The sequence below is a fragment of the Neodiprion virginianus genome, chromosome 4 (genome assembly GCF_021901495.1).
Source record: "Neodiprion virginianus isolate iyNeoVirg1 chromosome 4, iyNeoVirg1.1, whole genome shotgun sequence".
In the NCBI taxonomy this organism is placed as follows: domain Eukaryota; kingdom Metazoa; phylum Arthropoda; class Insecta; order Hymenoptera; family Diprionidae; genus Neodiprion; species Neodiprion virginianus.
This window is the reverse complement of record NC_060880.1, coordinates 18,094,109-18,114,260: the sequence shown is the minus strand read 5'-3', so window position 1 is coordinate 18,114,260 and position 20,152 is coordinate 18,094,109. Positions and strand designations below refer to the sequence as shown.

Genomic DNA, 20,152 nt, shown 5'->3' with positions numbered 1-20,152 from the left:
TTATTCTCCTGAATAAGGCTCGCCGAGGTCACCGTAGGCCAAATTTGGTGGAGAACGGAGAAAACAGCCCGCGGCTTGTTGGTCAATGAGTTTTGGCTCGGAACGACGCCGGCGAACCGGTCGCCGCCTGCGGGATGAAAGAAGGAGCAGCACGAAACGATATGCCCATGCCTACCTGAGGCATAATAGTACCTGCGACCAGGCTTACACACATTGTGAGCAATGGCACTGACCGATAGCCATCCTCGTCATCCACAATCGGGATCCAGGCGGTCACCGAGTTTGTTGTCGCCATTATGCAACGGTCAACAACTTACATACCGTGTATTATACTTGCTGCATAATGCATTTCGATTCTGATTTGATGCACACGCGACAGGAAAAATCAACGATGTCAATTTCCAAGAGTGAATTATTACAGTGTTGCTCGAGGATCCGGGACTGATATTAATAATTGTACGATACGTAATCGCAATTTGTCGAACGACATTTGAGGATGTTTTGGATGTACAGTTAGGCGAAGAATTTATCAATACAAGAAGATTAGAATTGTGAAAATATGACTCCAGCTGATGAACGCTGTATACGTCCCAGCGAAAAAATTCCTGTGATTCGTGAAAATAATTTTAAACGTTGGATTTTAACTGTTGACACTACGTTATTGATGACGTCAGAGAAATCACCCTCGTTGATAGGTTTTTTACCGCGGAATCCATACAGATCTTCGGTTTTTAAAGAATAATAGATGATTTTATTCAGGAATTAATTTCCTAAAAATCGTCCGAAACAGATTGTGTTCTTAGTTTATCAATTGGTAGAAAAAAATCCAACACGTACAATCTTTATAATTTATAGATAACAGACTTTAGCTTTAGTAAGAAATACGTTACTGTTACTTAAAGTCTAGCTGAGTGAATTTATGAAAACTTCATTTATAAGTAAAATGAACTCTTGCTTGTCCGAATCGGATACGAAATATGGAGTTTTCGATGAATGAATTGTAGAAGAATGTGGAAAAGATAATAAGAAATTCTTAGCCAATCGTTCATCCTCACTCGTCTGCGTTTCAGATTATTCTGTATTTGTATCCTAAAAAATTATAACGGTCTAGACAATCATATGAATCCCGATGCTGTTATTTCTTCTTTTGTTTCATTCTTCTCTCTTCCTGCAACTATTTTTCTGTAGGTACCGGTACCTATAATAATATGTATGTGTACAACTATTGTCCACTACAGCTGTCGTAATAAAGAATCCAAAGGCTGCATCTTCCTCGAGGACTGCGGCACATCCATCTAATTGCTTGTAAACCATCTAGGAAACTGTACATTAGCTGCAGGTGCATGATGCACACAGGTATATCTGGCAAAGTTGAAGCAGAGGCTACAGGTTAGGTTGGAATAAAAATATGGGTGGATCCACCGCTGCGTTGTGAATAAGAATACACTCAAAAAGAAGGACCGAATACAATTTAAAAAATCAAGATAAAAAACGTGAAAACACGCCGGCGAAGCCCTGTTGGATAAAAAGAAAGGGCTCGAGGCGGGTCGCTGGATGAAAAGGAAAAAGTAAGAGTAAAAACAACAACGAAAAAAAGGATAAAGCGAGAGAGAGAGAGAGAGGGAAGGAAGGATGGAAAGAGGCACGAAAAAAAGGACGAAGGAATGCGGTTACCGTAGATCGCGGACCAGTCCTGCACCGGCAAGATCCAACAGACCCTTCTGCAATGAACCAGAGGCAGGAGAGGAATAAAAAAGAATGAGAAAAAGTAAAAATAAAATTAAAGCATACATAAGGCGGGGAAAAAAATATCGCCAGGAGCCCGGCTCGCCATTCACTGTAAGCGAACAATTTTGTACCGATAAATTTTTCCCCTGTGAATATTATTGCTTGGCACAGGTGAGCACACTAGTTCTGGTGTTATATGTGCTTTTGAAAGAATTTATTGGTATTATATACACTGGAGTGAGAGAATAGAAGACAGAACGATTAAAAGACGAACCAGACCTTGTAATTGAGAACGCTTCGCCGTTATTCTAACAATAAGTAGGCATAGTTTATAAGCTAAGAATGATATAGATATACAAGATATAGACAAACTATTACCTCAAAAATGGAAAGTCATGAATTTGAGTTCCTGCCATGCAAAAAGGCGCAGTAGCTGTGCTGAATGGTCTTCAAAAGGGCTCTGAAGAGGAGGTCACCGAAAGGGAAACCCATTCCAACCAACTTTTTTCGACAAATACAAAGACCCCTGTTCCGTTGTTTCGTCAAATGGTAATTTTTCGGTGAAAGAAAAATATTGAAAACTTATATTCCATATCTTTTGAAAAATGTTACATTTTTTTTTCTTCTCCGTATAGAATGCCCACTCGGTGAAACGCCGAAGCAGGTGTCTATTCATTTTTGCCCAAGAGTATGTCGTAATGATTCGTTGTCTTCGAATCGGTAGTCCGATGTGACTACGCACATAGACGTCTCTGAGTATCCGTGTATGACAGTGGTGATGACCGGGGATAGATGGTTGTCTTGAGATAAGACTGGACAAGGATATGAGTAGAAGAGTAACGTGTGCTTACGGTCTACTTACTGTCCACGTGAGTAATGTGACCGCGTCAGTCGGTCGAAGTCAGGCCGAAGTCCAGACCTCAGGGATCGTTGCATCTCTGCCGGTGCAGTCAGCGTTATACTCGTCTTCTCGGGGAGCGTGGGGGGATAATTTGCGTATCCACCTAAACCGGTGTGCTGCGCACTCACAAATTACACCGTTTCTTGATATCTTGGTTCTGCCGCCGCGCAGAGCCCCTCGGGACACCTTGCACTTTGCACTGCCCTGAAAGAGACCTCCCACGTGCCGAAGAAGGAGAAGAGGAAGAAGAAGAAGAAGAAGTCGAAGAAGAAGAGTACGACGACGATGATAATGATGATGATGATGGTGATGATGGTGATGATGATGATGAAGGTGAAGAGTGGGTGGCTTCTTCCCTCGCCTCTGCGTCTAGCCGTTCGCTTAATTGCGACTTTATCATTCATTAGGGAGTTCTGATGAAAATTGCAGCGGCAATTTGCGAAGGCTGGTTCCAATACTCTGCAGAATCGCCGACTGGCTCACGTAACCGATGCACCAGGAAACCTGCTCGCTCGTATAACGAGCGCCGATATCATGGACGCCCAGAGGATGGAGTGAACGTGCCAGTGGGTAACTGCCTCGAAAGTGGCCTTGACTCGTAACTCGCACTTCTGACGTCTGTAAAAGTAACCATATAACTCCGTTCCAGCCGCACGCGGAGACGGCGACGAACTTACGTCGAGAACTGTTGCTGCCTGTGCGTTAAGATGCTACGAGATTAGCGATTTTTGCGTCGTGCCAATTGTAAAACGGTTCCCTCGATCGAAGATCCGACATCAAAAACTGAATTTTATTATGCGATGATAAATTCTGTACCCATTATAGTCTCATAGCTCATGTATTATATACGTGTGTTCGGTTCTTGTTTTATACCTTCGGGTAAAACAAAGACCAGGGGCTGAACAATGGCATACCACAAACAACAAATACGGTCACAGACTCCACAATACCCTGGAAGCGTTTCGCACAACGCCATTATACCGAGTTCGCTGTTAAACTTTGAATTGAGATCACATTGAAAAGACCCCAATTACAAACTCGCCGCGCTCGTTCAACAAATTAATTTCGATTCGGCTAAGCCTGGTAGATCGATTACCGTGATGACAGTCAAATTTATTCAAGTTCGCTGTAATACTTCGTGTGATCGTTTGTTTTGTCTCCGTTTTTGATCACTAATTGCAAGAGGAGAACTACCGATATTTTTAAATTTACCAAGCTCAAGATTATCCCCGAGGCAGTGATAATGTCTAATTTAAAATTCATGATTCAATGCTCCAGATGAAACGCGCGATGATGCACGGTTCGGGCGTCATTTGGTAGATTGTAATGTAATTGAATAAGCCCGCTATTCATTCCCGGTAGGTATACCCTATCAGCGACACGGTTCGGCTGGGCGACCGTTACGCTGCTGGGTATCTAGGAGTTTTTATTAGTCACAGCCGGTGTGTATCGCTGGATCCTCGACAATGTGACATCGCCGAAAAAAAACCATATGACCGGATAAGGGGCATTAGCTGCACCCCCAAGGAAACTCCATTGGTCCGGGTACCTACAAATGGATTCGAGCCATTCACTGTACTATACTATACATAGTTTTGAACTAGCTGCGAATGGGACTCGTTCGGAGCTTTCAAACGATCTTTAATAGTTTCCCCACAATTTGATATTCATTCATATTTTGATTTTTGTTTTCAGCGGAGTCTGACATTTCGACATTCGCGTCCCGCAAGGATCACTACCATGGCAGAAACGACGTCAAAGCGAAGCTATTCACGGCTGATACAAGGCCAAAGATCCTGAGGGAGCTTTACGAGGCCGCGGCTGTCGTAGCTGTCAGAAGTCTGGACTCGATAAGTCGGGATGGCAGGAACAACTCGACGGACATGTACCTCTGCACACCTGTGCTGGGCAAGAAACGCGTCGATCAGAGTCTGGAAATCGAGTCAAGAGTGGTGAGTTATCCTCATTCCTGTTACCTTCCGAGTCCTGTTACCGGTTAAAATCGGGTCAACTTCCGCGGGACTGTAAACATACACACACGTAGCGATCATTCACCGGTTTCCGAATGAGAACCACAAAAATAAGAGGAGAGTCCGGTCTGGCAACGCCGGAATTCCTCCTACTCCTACCACCACAACGTGCTCATGGGGTTTCTCGTCTCCGTCAGAGATCTTGGGTCTGGCGCTGGTGTGGGTACAAACAGCGATTTATACAGGGTGTCGCACAAATCCGATTCTCTACGTGACTAGTTGTTTCATCCCGTTTTACAACTCTAGGAAGAGTGAGAGAGAGAGTGAGGGAGAGAGGGAGGGAAAATGCAGAAAGCTGTTAGATTAACACGCGCGTGACGAAAGTCGGCGGGAAAGTAAATATTCACAGCGGAGATCCGGTGACGCTGATTCATTTCCTGGACACGAAGTAGGCACTCCCTGGGAATTGAATTTTTTGAAGTAAGGACGTGGTGTGGTACCTGTGCCTCGGTCAGGTATGCCGTATTAATCCTTCATGCGGCCTTCCTGGGAATTAGATCTTCAGCGGTGGTCCTTTGCTTTACCTGCTGCTGGCAGCGGCGTTAATGGGCTGAACGGGTTGGAACTGAAGTACGTTTCGTTGCTGGAATTACGACTATCTACCTGTTGCTTCTAGCGACGGATTGGAACGGACGCTGAATGCGTTCAAGCAAAGCTTCACTGGGACGCGATTGGAGGGATAGACGACCTTGAAGACGCGAATACGTTCAAAGCTGATTCAAAAGCATCAACGATCGCGTTCATCTTTGTACTGCGTAAATGTCTCCCCTGCTATTGTGAGATCGCCTTAATGGTCTCGAGGATCCACAGTATAACCTTCGCGCAGCGGATCCACAGGGCTTCGCTTTCACTATTCGGGCCTTTTTCATTGACTGAGCAGTAGCCTTGAGGTCTTTGTGCGCCAAAATTTATGCTCGGATAAGCATCGTCATTCATCTTTACTTTCGTAAATGTCTCTATTTTTTCTTTTTCTGTTAGTGGGTGGTTGTAATGCTTGAACGTCGGCCTGATTTGCATGATTTTATTCTTCATACCGAGAACCCCGGGGTTTCGACCACTTCTTGATTGGTCCGTGCCTTGAATTTTGCATAAATTATGTAAGTTGTTGGTAGGCGGATCGGTTTGACTGGATTTTTGAACTTATCGAGAGAACGAGATAACGAAGACGCGGCTTAACAAGTGAGATAGCTGCATGACACAACACACGGACCCAGATCTCATCGCGGCAACCAGCCAGGCTGATAAAATACCAGGCATAAAAGAACCAGTCCTGAAACATAATCTGCTCTCTGACTAGATTCCACTAGATCTAATTACCTGCAAGATAACATCACGGGCAATAGCAATTCTTCGGCGAGTCTCGATCGGCTAGCTCGTGTCGATGAGCGACAGCTGCGTTCTTCCGGTTCAATAACCATCTCATCCCTCTTACTCTAAAATACGTTTAATAATTTTTACACTGTCATAATGCATGCCGGACAGTTGTTCAGCGTCAAATTTTATCCGAGTGGGTTCCGACCCCAAAGTTTCATCCGTCAACAACCTGACCATTGATCGGCAGGTTGCGTTATCTACACTAAACGTTATTCAATCGTTCATTTCAGCCGGCTGCCATCGAAGACTTGCGCAGATGGACGTCGACGGAAGCCCTTGGCGACGTTACCGTACCACCGGATTGTATGTCAAGGATCCTTACCGATGCAACTGACGACGATGCCGTTGACCACAAGCTCCCGAGCCCGGAAGAACAAGTGCAAGCTGTCGCCCTGAGGTGAGTGCAGTATCTCAACCCAACTATTTTCCAAAACACCCTCTACTATTGAATATACTCGAGGTAACAAGCGACTGATTCGGTACACTAATAAACGTTCGTTTAACAGATTCCCAGCTGAAGTTGTCGCCGTCGACGTCAGCGGAAGGGGCTTCGAACGAATGTCCATTAGACGACGGTCCCTTCTTTCGCCGGCTGGACAAGAGAGCAATGAAGTTGCCGTAAAGCGAAGATCCCGACCCAGGAGACCGAGAGGCAAACGGCGAAACACCATCGCCGGTATCGACCATAAGGAAATCCGTCAGGCGATAGGAGGGCAAGTATTAATAGTAGTATGTCCCTATATTGAAAGAGCACCCTCTGACTTATTAGTTCTCACCCCTGCGCTTTATTTCAATAGGGAAACGGCGACGGAGGGTCTGGAAGAAGAGGAAGCATCGCCAGTGGCGAGTTCACGGGCGCACAGATCGGCGAGTACGGACCTCCTTGGCTCGAAAAAAGAGTCGCCGTCGGAGAAGAAGTCGCACTTCAACACGCTGAAGGCCTGGGGAATGTCACGACTGAAGTTGATCAGTCCAAAGTCGAGTCAGAACGTACAGGACTCAGGCGTTGGGGGCGGATCGAGCCGCTCGGAGGAGCATGATCAGTCGGCCGAGGAGAAGCAGTCCGGCTCTCCGGAGGAGGTCAACATCTACGAGACCGTGACGATGCGGAGGAGGAAGGAGAAGTTCCATGAGCGCAAACCCAGCTCGTCGAGCTCAAGCGGCAAGAGCACCTCCAGCATCCCTGTATCTGCACCTCCGGTCGAACGTCAGGCCAACGTTAAGCTCAGAGAGAGCGCCGCTCAGCGCAGGGAACGCCGCAAAGGCAATCGCGAAGACGCTCCGCACTCCAGCTCTGGAAACTGGAGCGCCTCTTCGGAGAGCGGTAGAGCCAGCATCGGAAGCGAAACCACAACGACCACTCATCCGCCGAGGTACAGGTAGTTTCATTCTCTACAGAAAAACATCAAACTGTGGTAACCCTCGAAGACTTGGGGTACACCAAAAAAGTTCCTGGTTTAGCCTCGCAAGGATAACTCTCACACTGATAGTTACATTCCAATTCTTTTTGACGGTTCACCCTCAACACTTCAGGGCTAACACTCAACCTTAGGTAGGAGAACTCCAAAATTTGATGTTTAGAACCAACCGTTTTTGAGGATAGATCCTCAAGTTTAACTCTAATCGATCGTTGAGGGTGAATTTCATCCCAGACATTTTCCAAAATTCTCGTAGAATTCGGGAACAGACTTTCATAGATTTTTTATACCAAAACAATGCTGTAAAAAAAAAAAAAAACTTTAAATCCGTAAAATATTTCACCATTTTACCTTAACTTTGCCGATGTTTGACAACATTTAAACAATCAATTTTGGTTGAGGAAACTGTGAGAGTTTTTTTTTACGATTCTTATCCAATGACTAGATATCTTCTCAGACTCACGGTTGAAGCAGGATATCACTTTTTTGGAGCTAGGGTGAATTTCACCCTGTGTGAACGTTACGCGATTCTACCGAGGTCTAACCTATTAGGGTTAAGAATAACCCTCGAACTCATGATCACCCAAATGATTGCGATGTTTCACCCTCAATATGTTAGGGCTAATACTCTACTTTATACATGATAGCTCCCAGATTTCATTGTTATGACCAATTGTTTATAAAGTTACACCCCCAACTTTGCAAATAAGCCTGAAGTGTAATGGTTGTACCTAACTGTTTGCAAAAGTAAATCCGCAACTTTTAAAATAAGTCCTCAACATTTAGGGTGGTTTTTTCCCGTCAAATTCTCCGGAGCTAAACTCACGATCGGTTTTTCGTTTTCAATTCCAGGTCAACGACCACCGCTTCGATCGGAACTTCGTCAACGTCGTTGAGCCATGTCAGACGCCCGAAGGGAAGGGATACTTCGGCATCATCCTCAGTCACCTCGGAGGGAACTCTGACTCCGGATATAATCCACGACATAACCGCCGTACCCTTTTCCGACGACGGTGAAAACTCCTCGGTTTACTCATGCGACACCGAAGGTTACTACACCTCTTTCCACGTTGATTCCGGGCTCAAGACTCTTAGGGAGGAGGAATCCCTGCCCCAAAGTCCGCTCACCAAGTCTTGCGACCTCAGCCCAGAACTCGCTTCTCCCGTTGCCGAAAATGAATACGAACTGTTTGGCAGGGGTTCCACCTCCACCACCACTAGCTCGGCCGGCACCGTTTGCACCACTCTTCTTGCGCCACCTCCTCCGGAACGAAAATCCAGCTTGACGGTCGTGGCAATGGTAAGATATCGTCAATTCACGTTGTTAGAGTGTCTTTGTCAGATCAAGTTTCTGTAACTCGACATGTATTATGAATTCAATTGAATACCAGTCTGGACAACGATAAAAAGTGTAGGAATCCACGGTATTCTTACTCTTTAAAGAATGGTGGACACAATGAAGAAATAACATTCATTTTGGTAATGAATTGACTTGTTTTTGTCGAATTCAATCACTAGAAGTTTTTCAAAGTGTTCTTTTCAAGTCTAAGATTCGGGTTATTATGTTCGAAATCGTGGATTAAATTAAATATGGTGGATGCGCTCGTTTCGTATTATTATAATAAATTATCGATTCCCCTATGAAATTGTGATGGTTGAGAATCTACCTATGCAAACTTTGAAACACCAATTTCTTTTATGTAAACATTGACTTTCGGAAGCTGTTTAATGGAGTTTTTCTTTTATTGTAGCCCTGAAGTTCACAAATTCGAAAATATGATTCTTCTGTTTTCACTATCTACCATCGCAAAATTCAAAATACTGATCAAGTGAATTGATCTCCTGGTTTACCACGCTACAATTTCGTAATTTCAAGTTCAAATTCATGGCCAGCATCCCAAAAATTCCACGAACAGAAAATTTCCGCATATATTTTCAACATTTTTCACCGTTCTCAGGTTCATGGTCAGAACCAAAACGGTGGCCAGTCGCCAGACAGCGGCCACAACACGTCGTCGTCGCCAGTGGAGTCGGCGTCAAGCCCAGCATGCACGGGTCGGTCATGTTCGGAGTTCGAGTACTCGGAGTCGAGTGATTTGGAGGGCTGCGAGCGAGTAGAAAGGATCAGGTCAAAAACGGCGATAAACGTCAGCCGTATACCATCGATGTGCGTGATAACGCCGCCAGGTTCGGACGACGAGACATCGAAAGACGGAGAGGCCTTCAGAGGGCGGATGGAGCTGGGCTCGGTGCTGATGTCGGCGACGGTCGGTACCTCAAAGATGGAGGTGATAAACGGGCAGGACAAGAATCCCTACGCCACCGTCCAGACGGTCCTGCCGCATGAAAAGGCAGGCGAAAATTCCTGCAGACGGATTTCCCAAAGCTCGCATAATCCCGCGGCGGGCTCGTCGAAGGTCAGTCCGCTCAGCGGCGTCCTGGGCAAGCTTCGGTGCGTTCTTCCCGGAGGAGGGAAGAAGACCTCGGCTGCAACGACCAAGACGGGAACCGCAGCCCAGCCGGACCCGGCCAATCCAGACTCAGGCGACTATGTCACCATAGCCGATGTGAGGAATAACAACAACAAACGGTCCGATCACTCGTCCACTCTTGTCCGCGCTCCCCAGCCTGCCGTGACCTACGCCAATGCCGATCTCTTCAAGAAGGACGCCGAGTACGTCAGTCTTAGTGACCTTCCCAGGAAGCAGGACTCTTCCTTGGAGCGCAGGAGGCAGGGTGCCAGGGTCACCCTTGACTCGGAGGGCAAGGTCGTTTACTCCTCGGACAGCCTCAAGAGGCGGAAGGGCGCTCATACCACCTTCAATCCGGGTAAATTGTGAATTGTTTCGGTAGTTACTCAGCATATTGCGTTTCAAGGATCGTACATGTTTTATCGCTTGCCAAATATCTACAGTAGGGTGTGCGGGAAAAAATCGATGTTTTTTTATCCGTTGCATCCGGCATTAGAAGTTAATTTGGGGTAAAAAAAAAAGATTTCTAGAAGGAGAGCTCAAAAAAAAATTATTTCGAACGGCGCATTGCATTTTAAGATTTCCCATAAGAATAACACAGGAAAATATTGAGACTTCTAAATACGGGAGTGCAACTTTCCAGAAAAAAATCGCACAGAAACGCCATTAAAATATTCGTATAGAGAATCGAATTCCCTACAAAAAACGTTATACAAAAAATTAGCTCAGAACAACCATTCAAATGACATCGCTGTCTGAAGTTGAATTTTATTATTTAAAGATGTTCTGTCAGTACAATCCCAGACAAAAACTGTATTCGATGAGAATTTTCGTACTTCGTGACTCAATTAAAATCTGAAAAAAATCGACAACATTTGGCATGACACGAATAAAAATAATCAACAATAATATTGCCCAAAAGTTATTAACAAATTGTTAAAAAAAAATATTTGCAATAACTTTCGAATGAAAAATGCCCACTTTTGATTCGTACAAGAAAAAAACAGCGGTCACTGGAAAGTTATTGCAAAATTGTTTTTTTATGCTATTTATGTATATTTATGTATATTTTCCTATGTTATTCTTATGGGAAATCTTAAAATGCAATGCGCTGTTCGAAATAATTTTTTTTTGAGCTCTCCTTCTAGAAATCTTTTTTTTTTACCCCAAATTAACTTCTAATGCTGATGCAACCGAAAAAAAACATCGATTTTTTCCTGCACACCCTAATCTACAGTAACCATCCCAGAAAGGGGTTGCACAGTATTCGACATCTCTATTGGAATCAGTATGAAAACGAGGGAAAATATCTGCAATTTGAAATTTGACTTCGATTGCGGTATCGATTTTACGCTTGCATACTGTCGATTTGGTTCAATTAATTCTGAGACTTTCAATGTCATTTTTACTAACCATGTCAATAAATTCAAACTACCATGTTGTGTTTGAAATGTGCATTCGAGAGTTGAATGTAATACTCAATCAGAAGAAAATATTCATGAAGGCAATATTCAATCAAGAACTATCTTGAATATTTCAATCGATTGAAGAATTCGTGAACGCGATAATGTAATACATTTTGTGAAATTTTTGAAATCTCACCAAGGTCATCAAAATGACGTGATAGCTGTTGAAATCCCACGAAATCAATTCTGACGGAATAAAATATGTAGGAATTTCTTCAAATCTCATAACCTTTGAATCGCGTAATCTCTCTCGAAGTGTAATCGTTATCGTCGAATGTTTTGCAAGTCCAATCAACATTCGTTTAAATATCTTGAAAATTTTTGACAATCTTCCGAATAGTCGAAGTAATTATGTAAGAGTGGTATGAACTCTGAAATCCGTGATCTTACGTCGTGTACTTGGTAATTTTAGGGCCCTTCGTGAAGGAAGGCGTGTCCCCGACGACTTCGCCGCTGTTGCATCGAGCCCAGGCGACGGTGCGAGCGGTGAATCGAGACCTGTCGATACGAGGTCGAGAAACAACGGACTGTCCGGAAAGTTCGACGCCGCCGATGTCACCGCAGCTGGGGAAATTGATAATCAGAGCGCCAAAGAGCCCGGAGAGAGCGGCGAGTCCGAACTACGTAAGGACGCCGAGCACCGTTGTGGGACCCACGAGCCCCACCAGCCCCCAGAAACATTTGAGAGGAGCCTACGTCAACGTGCAAGGCGAAGAAGGTAAGCGGCCTTCGACGCAAGTAGCCAATACGAGCGCTCCAAACGATCGCGAATCGGCAGCCGGGGCCGAGGAAAAGCCAAAGGCGTTGCTGCGTCCGATTAGCAACCGGGTGAACCGGAGTAGGGATAAGTTTTCCGACGGTTTAGAGAAGCTACGACCAAGCGGAACGACCCCGAAGCTCGTCAGAAAACTGCTGATATCGGATTTCGACACACCGAACTTTTGCCGGAAGTCAGGGTCAATTCAGGAAAAGGAAAACGTGGCGAATTTCAGCGAGAAATCAAAGTTCATCAACTCTGAGTCCCCGGAAATAAACGCGGATCACGTCGTCACGCCGCCGGTCGGCGATAACCCCGATACACCAAAGCTCGAAAGGTCCGATCGTAAAATAAAACGCAGCGAAAGCTATCGCATGGCTAACAGCCCGATTATGTTCATCAAAAAGCTATCCATTAACTCCGAAAAGTCTTCCAAAATATTTAGAACACCCTCCGAGGAGCTACAGGAGGATCTCATCAACGAACGCATCAACTATCCCGAAACTGTATCTAGTCCCGAACCACCCAATCATGATCCTTTCGATGTCGATATCAAGCCCAAACTCGCCGTTTCCGCGACTCCGACGAGCCCAAGACCGAGAGCTCAGGACCTCGAACCAGCTCGAGTACTAAAGTACGCTGGAAATGATACAGAAATTTGGTAAACGCGCGATACTGTCAGTGTGTCAAAGTTAGGAATCGCTAAGGAACAGTTGCAGAAATCGGGAAATAATCTGCAGGTAATTTTATCTTTAGGCAAGAAAACGGCAGTTTTTAGTCACGAAATAATGTGAAAATGCATTAAGTATACCTGTGCAAAATCAATATGGAACATCGTGTTTGTTACCTTTCTCGGAAGAGATGAAAAAAAGAGAGTGCATGAAATTTTTCGAATAAGGAAAGTCGGGGAATTCTGGTTTCAGATAGTTTAAATACTAAAGCTACCCTGAGTTACGGACATTGACTGGAGTGCATTGGAATTTGCCAGCGGCGATAATTGCGATCGGGAAGTAACCTCGATAGCAACGCGAGTGGAATATTCCCCTTTGATTACTGACTCGTTAAAACAAACAACCCCAGCAAAGAGCGAGCAGAGTATTTTTCGCGCGATATCGTTATCTGTTGCGCTCTTGAGTCATGTATACACACATTGTATGCCACTCGATTTACAAAGCGAGTTATATATAACGAGCGAGATTAGAAGTTTTCCGAGAATCCTTTACAATGCGACGCAGAACAGTGATTCCCTTCTAGTTTATCGGTTCGCCGATATTCGTCGATGTAAATTCCGTGCAAAGAATCTATTCCCGATAAACATGGCCGCCGCTGACCCGCTTCGCATTTTAATGTGGCTTTAAAATAATTTCTAACTAACAAAAACTGTCGGGAGCTGTTTCACAAGGAACAAAATGATGGCAAGAATAGTTAGACCACCATTTGACTTTCAGCGAGAGCCGGAGAGTTCAGGATTCAGCCGGAGAAGTTCAGATCACTAAAATATTAGACCAAAAACGGCTTGGGACAGAATGTGGGTATTAATAATGCGCGATATATCGACCCTCGGGTTTTTCCGAGAACCCGTTAAAAGCGATACGCATTGAAAGCAAGTCAAGGGCCATTCCGTATCAGGGGCAAGAGAACAAGGAAACAAATATTGAATGGAGCTAGCCAGGGTAAAGATTGTTTAAAAGTGAGCCGGGGGTCGTTAATACTGCACACGCAGTATTAAAAGCTGACTCAATAGTCGGCCCGGTTGCATCAGGCTGTTTATAACCCCCCAGACGGCCGGGGTCACGTGACCACGTCGAAACAACAGTCATTACACCACGCGAGAACAAAGTCCCAATGTGCGGCGTTACCGATTTTGTGGCGGTGGTCCGGCGATTAGCTCGATGTCGGACAGTAGAACAAATACAATCGAATTTTCCCATCTTGAAGTGACGCAGTAATTCGAAACGATAGAACAATACCTGTGTAAAAATTCATGAGACGACCTGAAACGACGAACAAGAACTGGGGAAAATGTGGCGGAACAAATATTTCTTATCGCTGATGATGGGTGGGAGGGGGAGAAAAGTGGAATGAGTAGAAGCCGCGTTATCAGTTGACACGTCTTTCAAATACTGGTTCTCTGCTAGACAAGCGGTCGCCGGGAAACCAGTCATCTTCAGATTGCCTTGGTGGCCGGTCGTCCGGCCGACGCGGGACTCGAACATCTTGATCATGCTCGCGAGGCATCTCCTATTCTTTGCAGCGCGAAGACCCCGTAAGTTTTTGAATAAAAAATCAGATTATAGGTCAGATTGACAGTACCATAAATAGTCGTTGATTACAATTATACTCTGTGGGGAGATACCCGTTACCTTGTATAACTTGCTCATCGAGTGAAATGACTAAGGCCAAAATAAAAAAAAAAAATACCACCCATCAAGCTTGTATCGTCGAGGATAACTGGAAGCAACACGTTCTATGAGGTAAAATTGAAAAAGAAAGAAAATAAAATCATCATTTATCACGCGCGAAAACAAATTCTAACAAAGTCGGTGACTCGTCGAAGTTCAACGGAAGATCAATAATTTTTGTTTCTACTTTATTAAACGGAAAAGGCAATGTCCTGGAAATTCCAGCAACCGTATTTTCGAGATTTTGAAAATTTTCTGTACCCGTTTCTTCTTGAGCGTGTCAGTGCTTTGCGTCGAAACAGCGTGAATGCTTGTCATTTCATTCAAGACTTATAACGATCTGAATCAAAATCCACTTTTTACCTCCTTTTGAGTTTAACTCGAAACAAGTAGCGATTCTCGAATGATCTTGATTCATTTCGAGTTAAACGTGCTTTCTGATTCTCAAACGTGTCGATTTTCCGACTTTGATCAATAATGACCAGAGATTCTTTACATTCTCTGACTACTGTTTGGCATGAAATTTGCTTTTCAACTATTGAAACGATCAATTCTCTGAATTCGATGACTGATTATCGTTTGCACATACCGATGTTCCGATTCAATCGATACAAAATCCTAATTTTCTTTGTCAATTTAAAACTTGAATTGTTGCAATGATTAATATCGATATTTCAAATGCATGATGCGGTTGATTTGAAATTAGCTTTCCGCTTCCATGATTTTGACTCATAATACTAAATACCGGTTTGTTTAATGAGAAAATTGTATTTTTACGCAGATTAGGTGATAATTTTTTGAGCGAGCCAATATAATGAATCCCGATTCTTGGTTTCTACGGATTTATTCCGTACAAAATGTTTTCTTTAAATTGGCTACTCGCGTTCCGCAAAACTTCCGCGCAAAGCCACACCATTTTTCATTCTCTTGTCATAAAAATTATCGAGTGTGACGTGGGCCAAAACTTGGCGATCGCAACTCGTGTGATTGCCGCCTGAGCGAAGTCACAATCACCAACTTTCGTCACTTGTCACACAATATACTATCTCACTTCTTGACTTTGCATGCACCTATTACGCTCTCTCTCTTTCCCTTCCTCTCTCGCCGGACGATATCGTTGTTCAAAATGTTTAAAAATATACATTTATCGTTACGAAATGATGGAGTCATTTGGGTTACGGAACGCGACCTGCATCTCGCCGACATACGGCACACATAACAATCTGCGGGGGACAAACTCGAGATTTGACCGTTTCTTTCTCGCTACCCAAATTTTTTTTTTTCTTTCTCTCACTCCATACTTCTCTTCAGTTTTGAAGTTTCGTACATGACGTCTTATCGAAATAGCGTTAGTTTTTGTACTTATCATCGCGATTTCTCAGTAAACATTCAAATTCGTCATTTGGTATTTTTCCCAATGCAATTATAAGTTCAACACACAACGCGGCGAATCTAACATCACGTACGGAAACAGAGTCGGGTTGTTGTAAAAATTACTTACAATATCTCTATGAATATATATCGCATACTTAATGTATAAATCTAACAAAGTACAACGAAATAATCATCATTCCTCGTGGCGTTATCGCTCCTTAATGAGGCCTGATGCTATGTATAGACTATAAATCATGCTTTACTGCTTACCTTATTGTCGTAGTTCATCCGGAATTATTTACATTTACACATGTCATCTCATTAAACTAAGTGGATCAAATTACGTGTCTTTTACGCAGCTCATCGAATATGCCGAACTTTAAAGTTTGATTAGCTGCTTCTTTTTTTTCGATTCCAATGCTTTCTTGTTTTTCTTAACATATTCTAGATTTGCGTCCGTACATTGTTGTTCAGGTTCAAGCGTATTACATAATACGTAAACGGCCGTGATGTTGATAGAATTTTTTTTTCGTAAATCTGTTAATAATTTTAATTAGATCCGTACAGTATTTTTATCAGCTTACACGCACTACACTCGTTATCCCCATTATTGCAGTGTCTGATTTATCGTACATATTATGCACGTACGTACAACTCATTCAAAAATATGACAAACAGTCAGCTGTTAGAAGTAAAATATTAATCTGACCGTGATTTCTATGCTAACCCCCCACTCCGTTGAGAAAAATAAATAAAATTATATTCCACTTCTTATTCTTTGTCGTATTTATCGGGTCAATAATTTATTTTTTCGTGTGACCTTATTTTCTCTGTATTTTTACAATCTAAATTACACACAAATACATATGCATATGATCTTCTTAGTCAGCCAATTCATAATCGTAAATCGCCAGATTTGTAAATAATAATTATGAATAGAACTTACTGCTTGAAACTAGTACCTTATAGATTTTTTTTTTTTTTTTTTTGGCAAAACTGAGCATTTAACGAAGCTGAATTCGCGTGTTATAAATTCATCGCAATTATATTTGTGCCTGCTATTCGAGTGTTGATTAAAGATATATTACAAAAAATAGAATAGAAACACGTACCCTACTTATGAAAATCCTGAATGCGTACAATACAATTTATTCACGTGCAATAGTTTCAAAATTGATTTATGGGTGTATAAATAAAAATACTCGCGTGCGTTATATATTAGAGTGCGTGTAATCGGACGAACGTGACTAGGATATATTTGATGAAGTGCGAAAAACGAGTATACATATATTACGTATCCGATACGTTGTAGATATTAGTTATCAAGTACCGAAGTTAACGACCCATGTATATACGCGTTCAATTAACATGCGTGTAAATAGCAAGTAAACAATTTCTTTTACTTGTATTTGGTGAGGAACACGAAATCGATGGTTTGTCACGATAAAGAATATAGACTTTATCGATACTTAGAACCTGGAGCTCCGGTCTCGCATTTTGTTATGCTTCTAGCTTTTCTGAAAAAAGTAAACCATAATACTCCCTCGATTGTTGCGCGGATCGAAAGTCGGTTAATTTACGCGATGAATGTAGAAAATTTTGTTAAACTTATTGGCGACCGTAATATAGACGAAATACAAGAAAAATTAAGACCTGAAAATAAACGTTCACGCATCGACGAACCGCGATGATAAAATTGTATCTGCTCTTTAGTTTAATTTGAAAGAAAAAAAAGCCTGTAACAAGAAGCTGGCTTGCTGACGATGAGCGAGGTCGGTATTATATTATCTTGTACCATGATTAATCTCGCGTTCGTTTGGAGACTTGTGGATATCGGACGTATTATATCGCTTCGGAAGCACCCTGAAGAAATATGTGCCAATTAGTGAATAGTAAGTCGACTTTACAGGTATATTAATAATATAAGTAATATGGAAAAAGTCGTCTATTGTATAATATAGTATGCGTAATGTCGATGATCATTAGTAGGCGAATCGTAAAAATACGAGAAAGATTATTGTAAATATTGTAAAATAAATCGACTCTACATATTTTTATATACATGTGTATAAATACGAACGATTGCCGATTGCGCGGTTTAGATAATTTGAAGAAAAAAAGTAGGAAAAGAAAAGAATTAATGATATTTTCAGAATTACAATGCACAACTGCACAAGTTAGCGAGAAAATAATTATCAAGATATTATGTAGTGAGATAAAATTTGCAATCGTTTTGTATAGCAAAACCGCACCGTTATTCCATCCATATTTAGATGATAAATCTACCATTTATAGTATTTCTGTATTTATGTAGTTGAATGTACGATATCTATGTCTATTATTATTATTATTGTTTATACTCATTTGTTCGGAGGTAAACAGCTGAAAAACGAAAAAAATTTTAAAAAACGAAGAAATGTTAGATTTGCATGCGGCTCTGTATAGTACATATGCATACATATATTATGCGTATTGCGTGTCCTTCGTACGTTGAAAAATCGAGGCGACGTCTCTTAACACACCTATATAACATCAAACTAACTTCCGATTTTTCATTTTCATAAAAAAAAATATTAATAAAAAATGCGTATAGACTTCATTGGAAACCATAAAACCAAATTTATGAGTATCAATGCAACACTTATTCGAATTTTAACTTGAACTTTTTTTTTTCCGGCATCAATTTTTTTTCTCGGCAGAGTAAGGAAAATAGGAAAAAAAAAAAAACAACGCACGATTGCAACATGCGGGGAACATGCAGTAACTTGAATATATGACACAAGTATATAATACAACACCCGATCAACATCACACACGTTTGTACATGTCTTTTCAACTTGTTTCTATTTCTTTTGTACATAATTTATTATTTTATAACCCTTATATATTATATATACACACACACATATATATATATATATATATATATATATATATATATATATATATATACATATATGTATATATCGATGACAGGCACGATGTGCTGTTTTCTTTTCGATTGTTTTTTTTTTTTTTTTTTGTTTTTTACTGGAAATGAAGAAAAAAAAATTATTATAATTTTCATACGCATTTTGTCATTTCGTTTCTCACCCACCTGCACTCATTATTACATAATATTTATGTAACACCAGTAGTTAAACACTCACGTTCATCAAAATAATGTTTTGTAAATATTTTGTACAACGTAGTTTACATTCGAGTGTTCGTACTGTTTTTTCATGTTTTGTTTTCTATTGTGTTTTTATTTAATTTATTTTATTACGATAATTATTTTTTTAATCTAATCCTACCAAGTATTTGTCTCATTCTATCACGTAATTCACTTATTCCCCTGCACCTTCTACTTTTGTTTGTGTTGTGTGCATAGATTTTTGGATAAACACTTTTGTATCCCCTCACAATAATATTTAATCATAATAACTAAGTTCACTCCTCATATGTATAATGTACATATAATATCATAATGTATAATACACGGGATGCACATCTGCACTTTGTAACAATACATTATATTTTCGTGGTGGTAAGGTGAGTACTCATCATTATACATTTACATATCATTATCATGAATCACGTGCGCGTGCAACGTTCAACGCGAAAGTGACACGCTTGATGAAATTTTTAGAAAACTTGATAATAATTGCTAAAATTTGAGAGCTTCTCAATTATTCTATGTTAATAAATCATTTGAATGCTATGCTTATATTTAGGGTTCAGAGTTTAAAAAGAATATCTAATACAAATGATCGACTCGACTTCTACCATTATATAATTGCTTCTCCGTTTTCATGTTTGTTTATTCAATCGGAGCTTTACAATTTTTGCAACTCACTTCCGATTTTTTTTTTACGGTTAACCCTATAGTGCTTTAGTGTTACGGTTTTTCATGTTTTCATATGATGTGTAAAAGCTGCTTAAATATTATTAAATACAATGATCATCGAACAGCCACAAATTTATTTTATTAAACACATTACGATAGTTTTTTTTTATATCGAGACTTTTTATCAATTTTGAATCCGTTATTTAAGCGTTTCTTCAGTGCCACACTCGGTATAACTAGCCTGTAGAATAATCTATTTACGACAGTTAAATTTCCGTCACCATGAGTAATAACCTAAATTGTAAGACAGATTAAACGATTCCGATATAAGAGGAATTCTTCATTATTGAAACTTCGTGTTTACTCAAATTATTCTCTGAAAAATTGACTCATTTTGTACCAATG

The 20,152-nt window shown here is 41.4% G+C and overlaps 1 protein-coding gene across 3 annotated transcripts in view; it reads left to right on the top strand.

Annotated features, from left to right (window-relative positions):
* The window catches only part of LOC124302922 (uncharacterized), a 56,260-nt gene that overhangs the window by 30,496 nt on the left and 5,612 nt on the right, over positions 1-20,152 (top strand). For 2 of the 3 annotated variants that reach the window (XM_046759511.1, XM_046759512.1), the window contains exons 2-8: positions 4,325-4,581; positions 6,264-6,430; positions 6,540-6,746; positions 6,831-7,412; positions 8,304-8,751; positions 9,410-10,280; positions 11,801-12,106. In XM_046759511.1, the coding sequence (XP_046615467.1) occupies positions 4,325-4,581; positions 6,264-6,430; positions 6,540-6,746; positions 6,831-7,412; positions 8,304-8,751; positions 9,410-10,280; positions 11,801-12,106 (2,838 nt within the window). The remainder of the gene's footprint in view (positions 1-4,324; positions 4,582-6,263; positions 6,431-6,539; positions 6,747-6,830; positions 7,413-8,303; positions 8,752-9,409; positions 10,281-11,800; positions 12,107-20,152) is intronic. The other variant, XM_046759513.1, reaches the window with a different exon arrangement.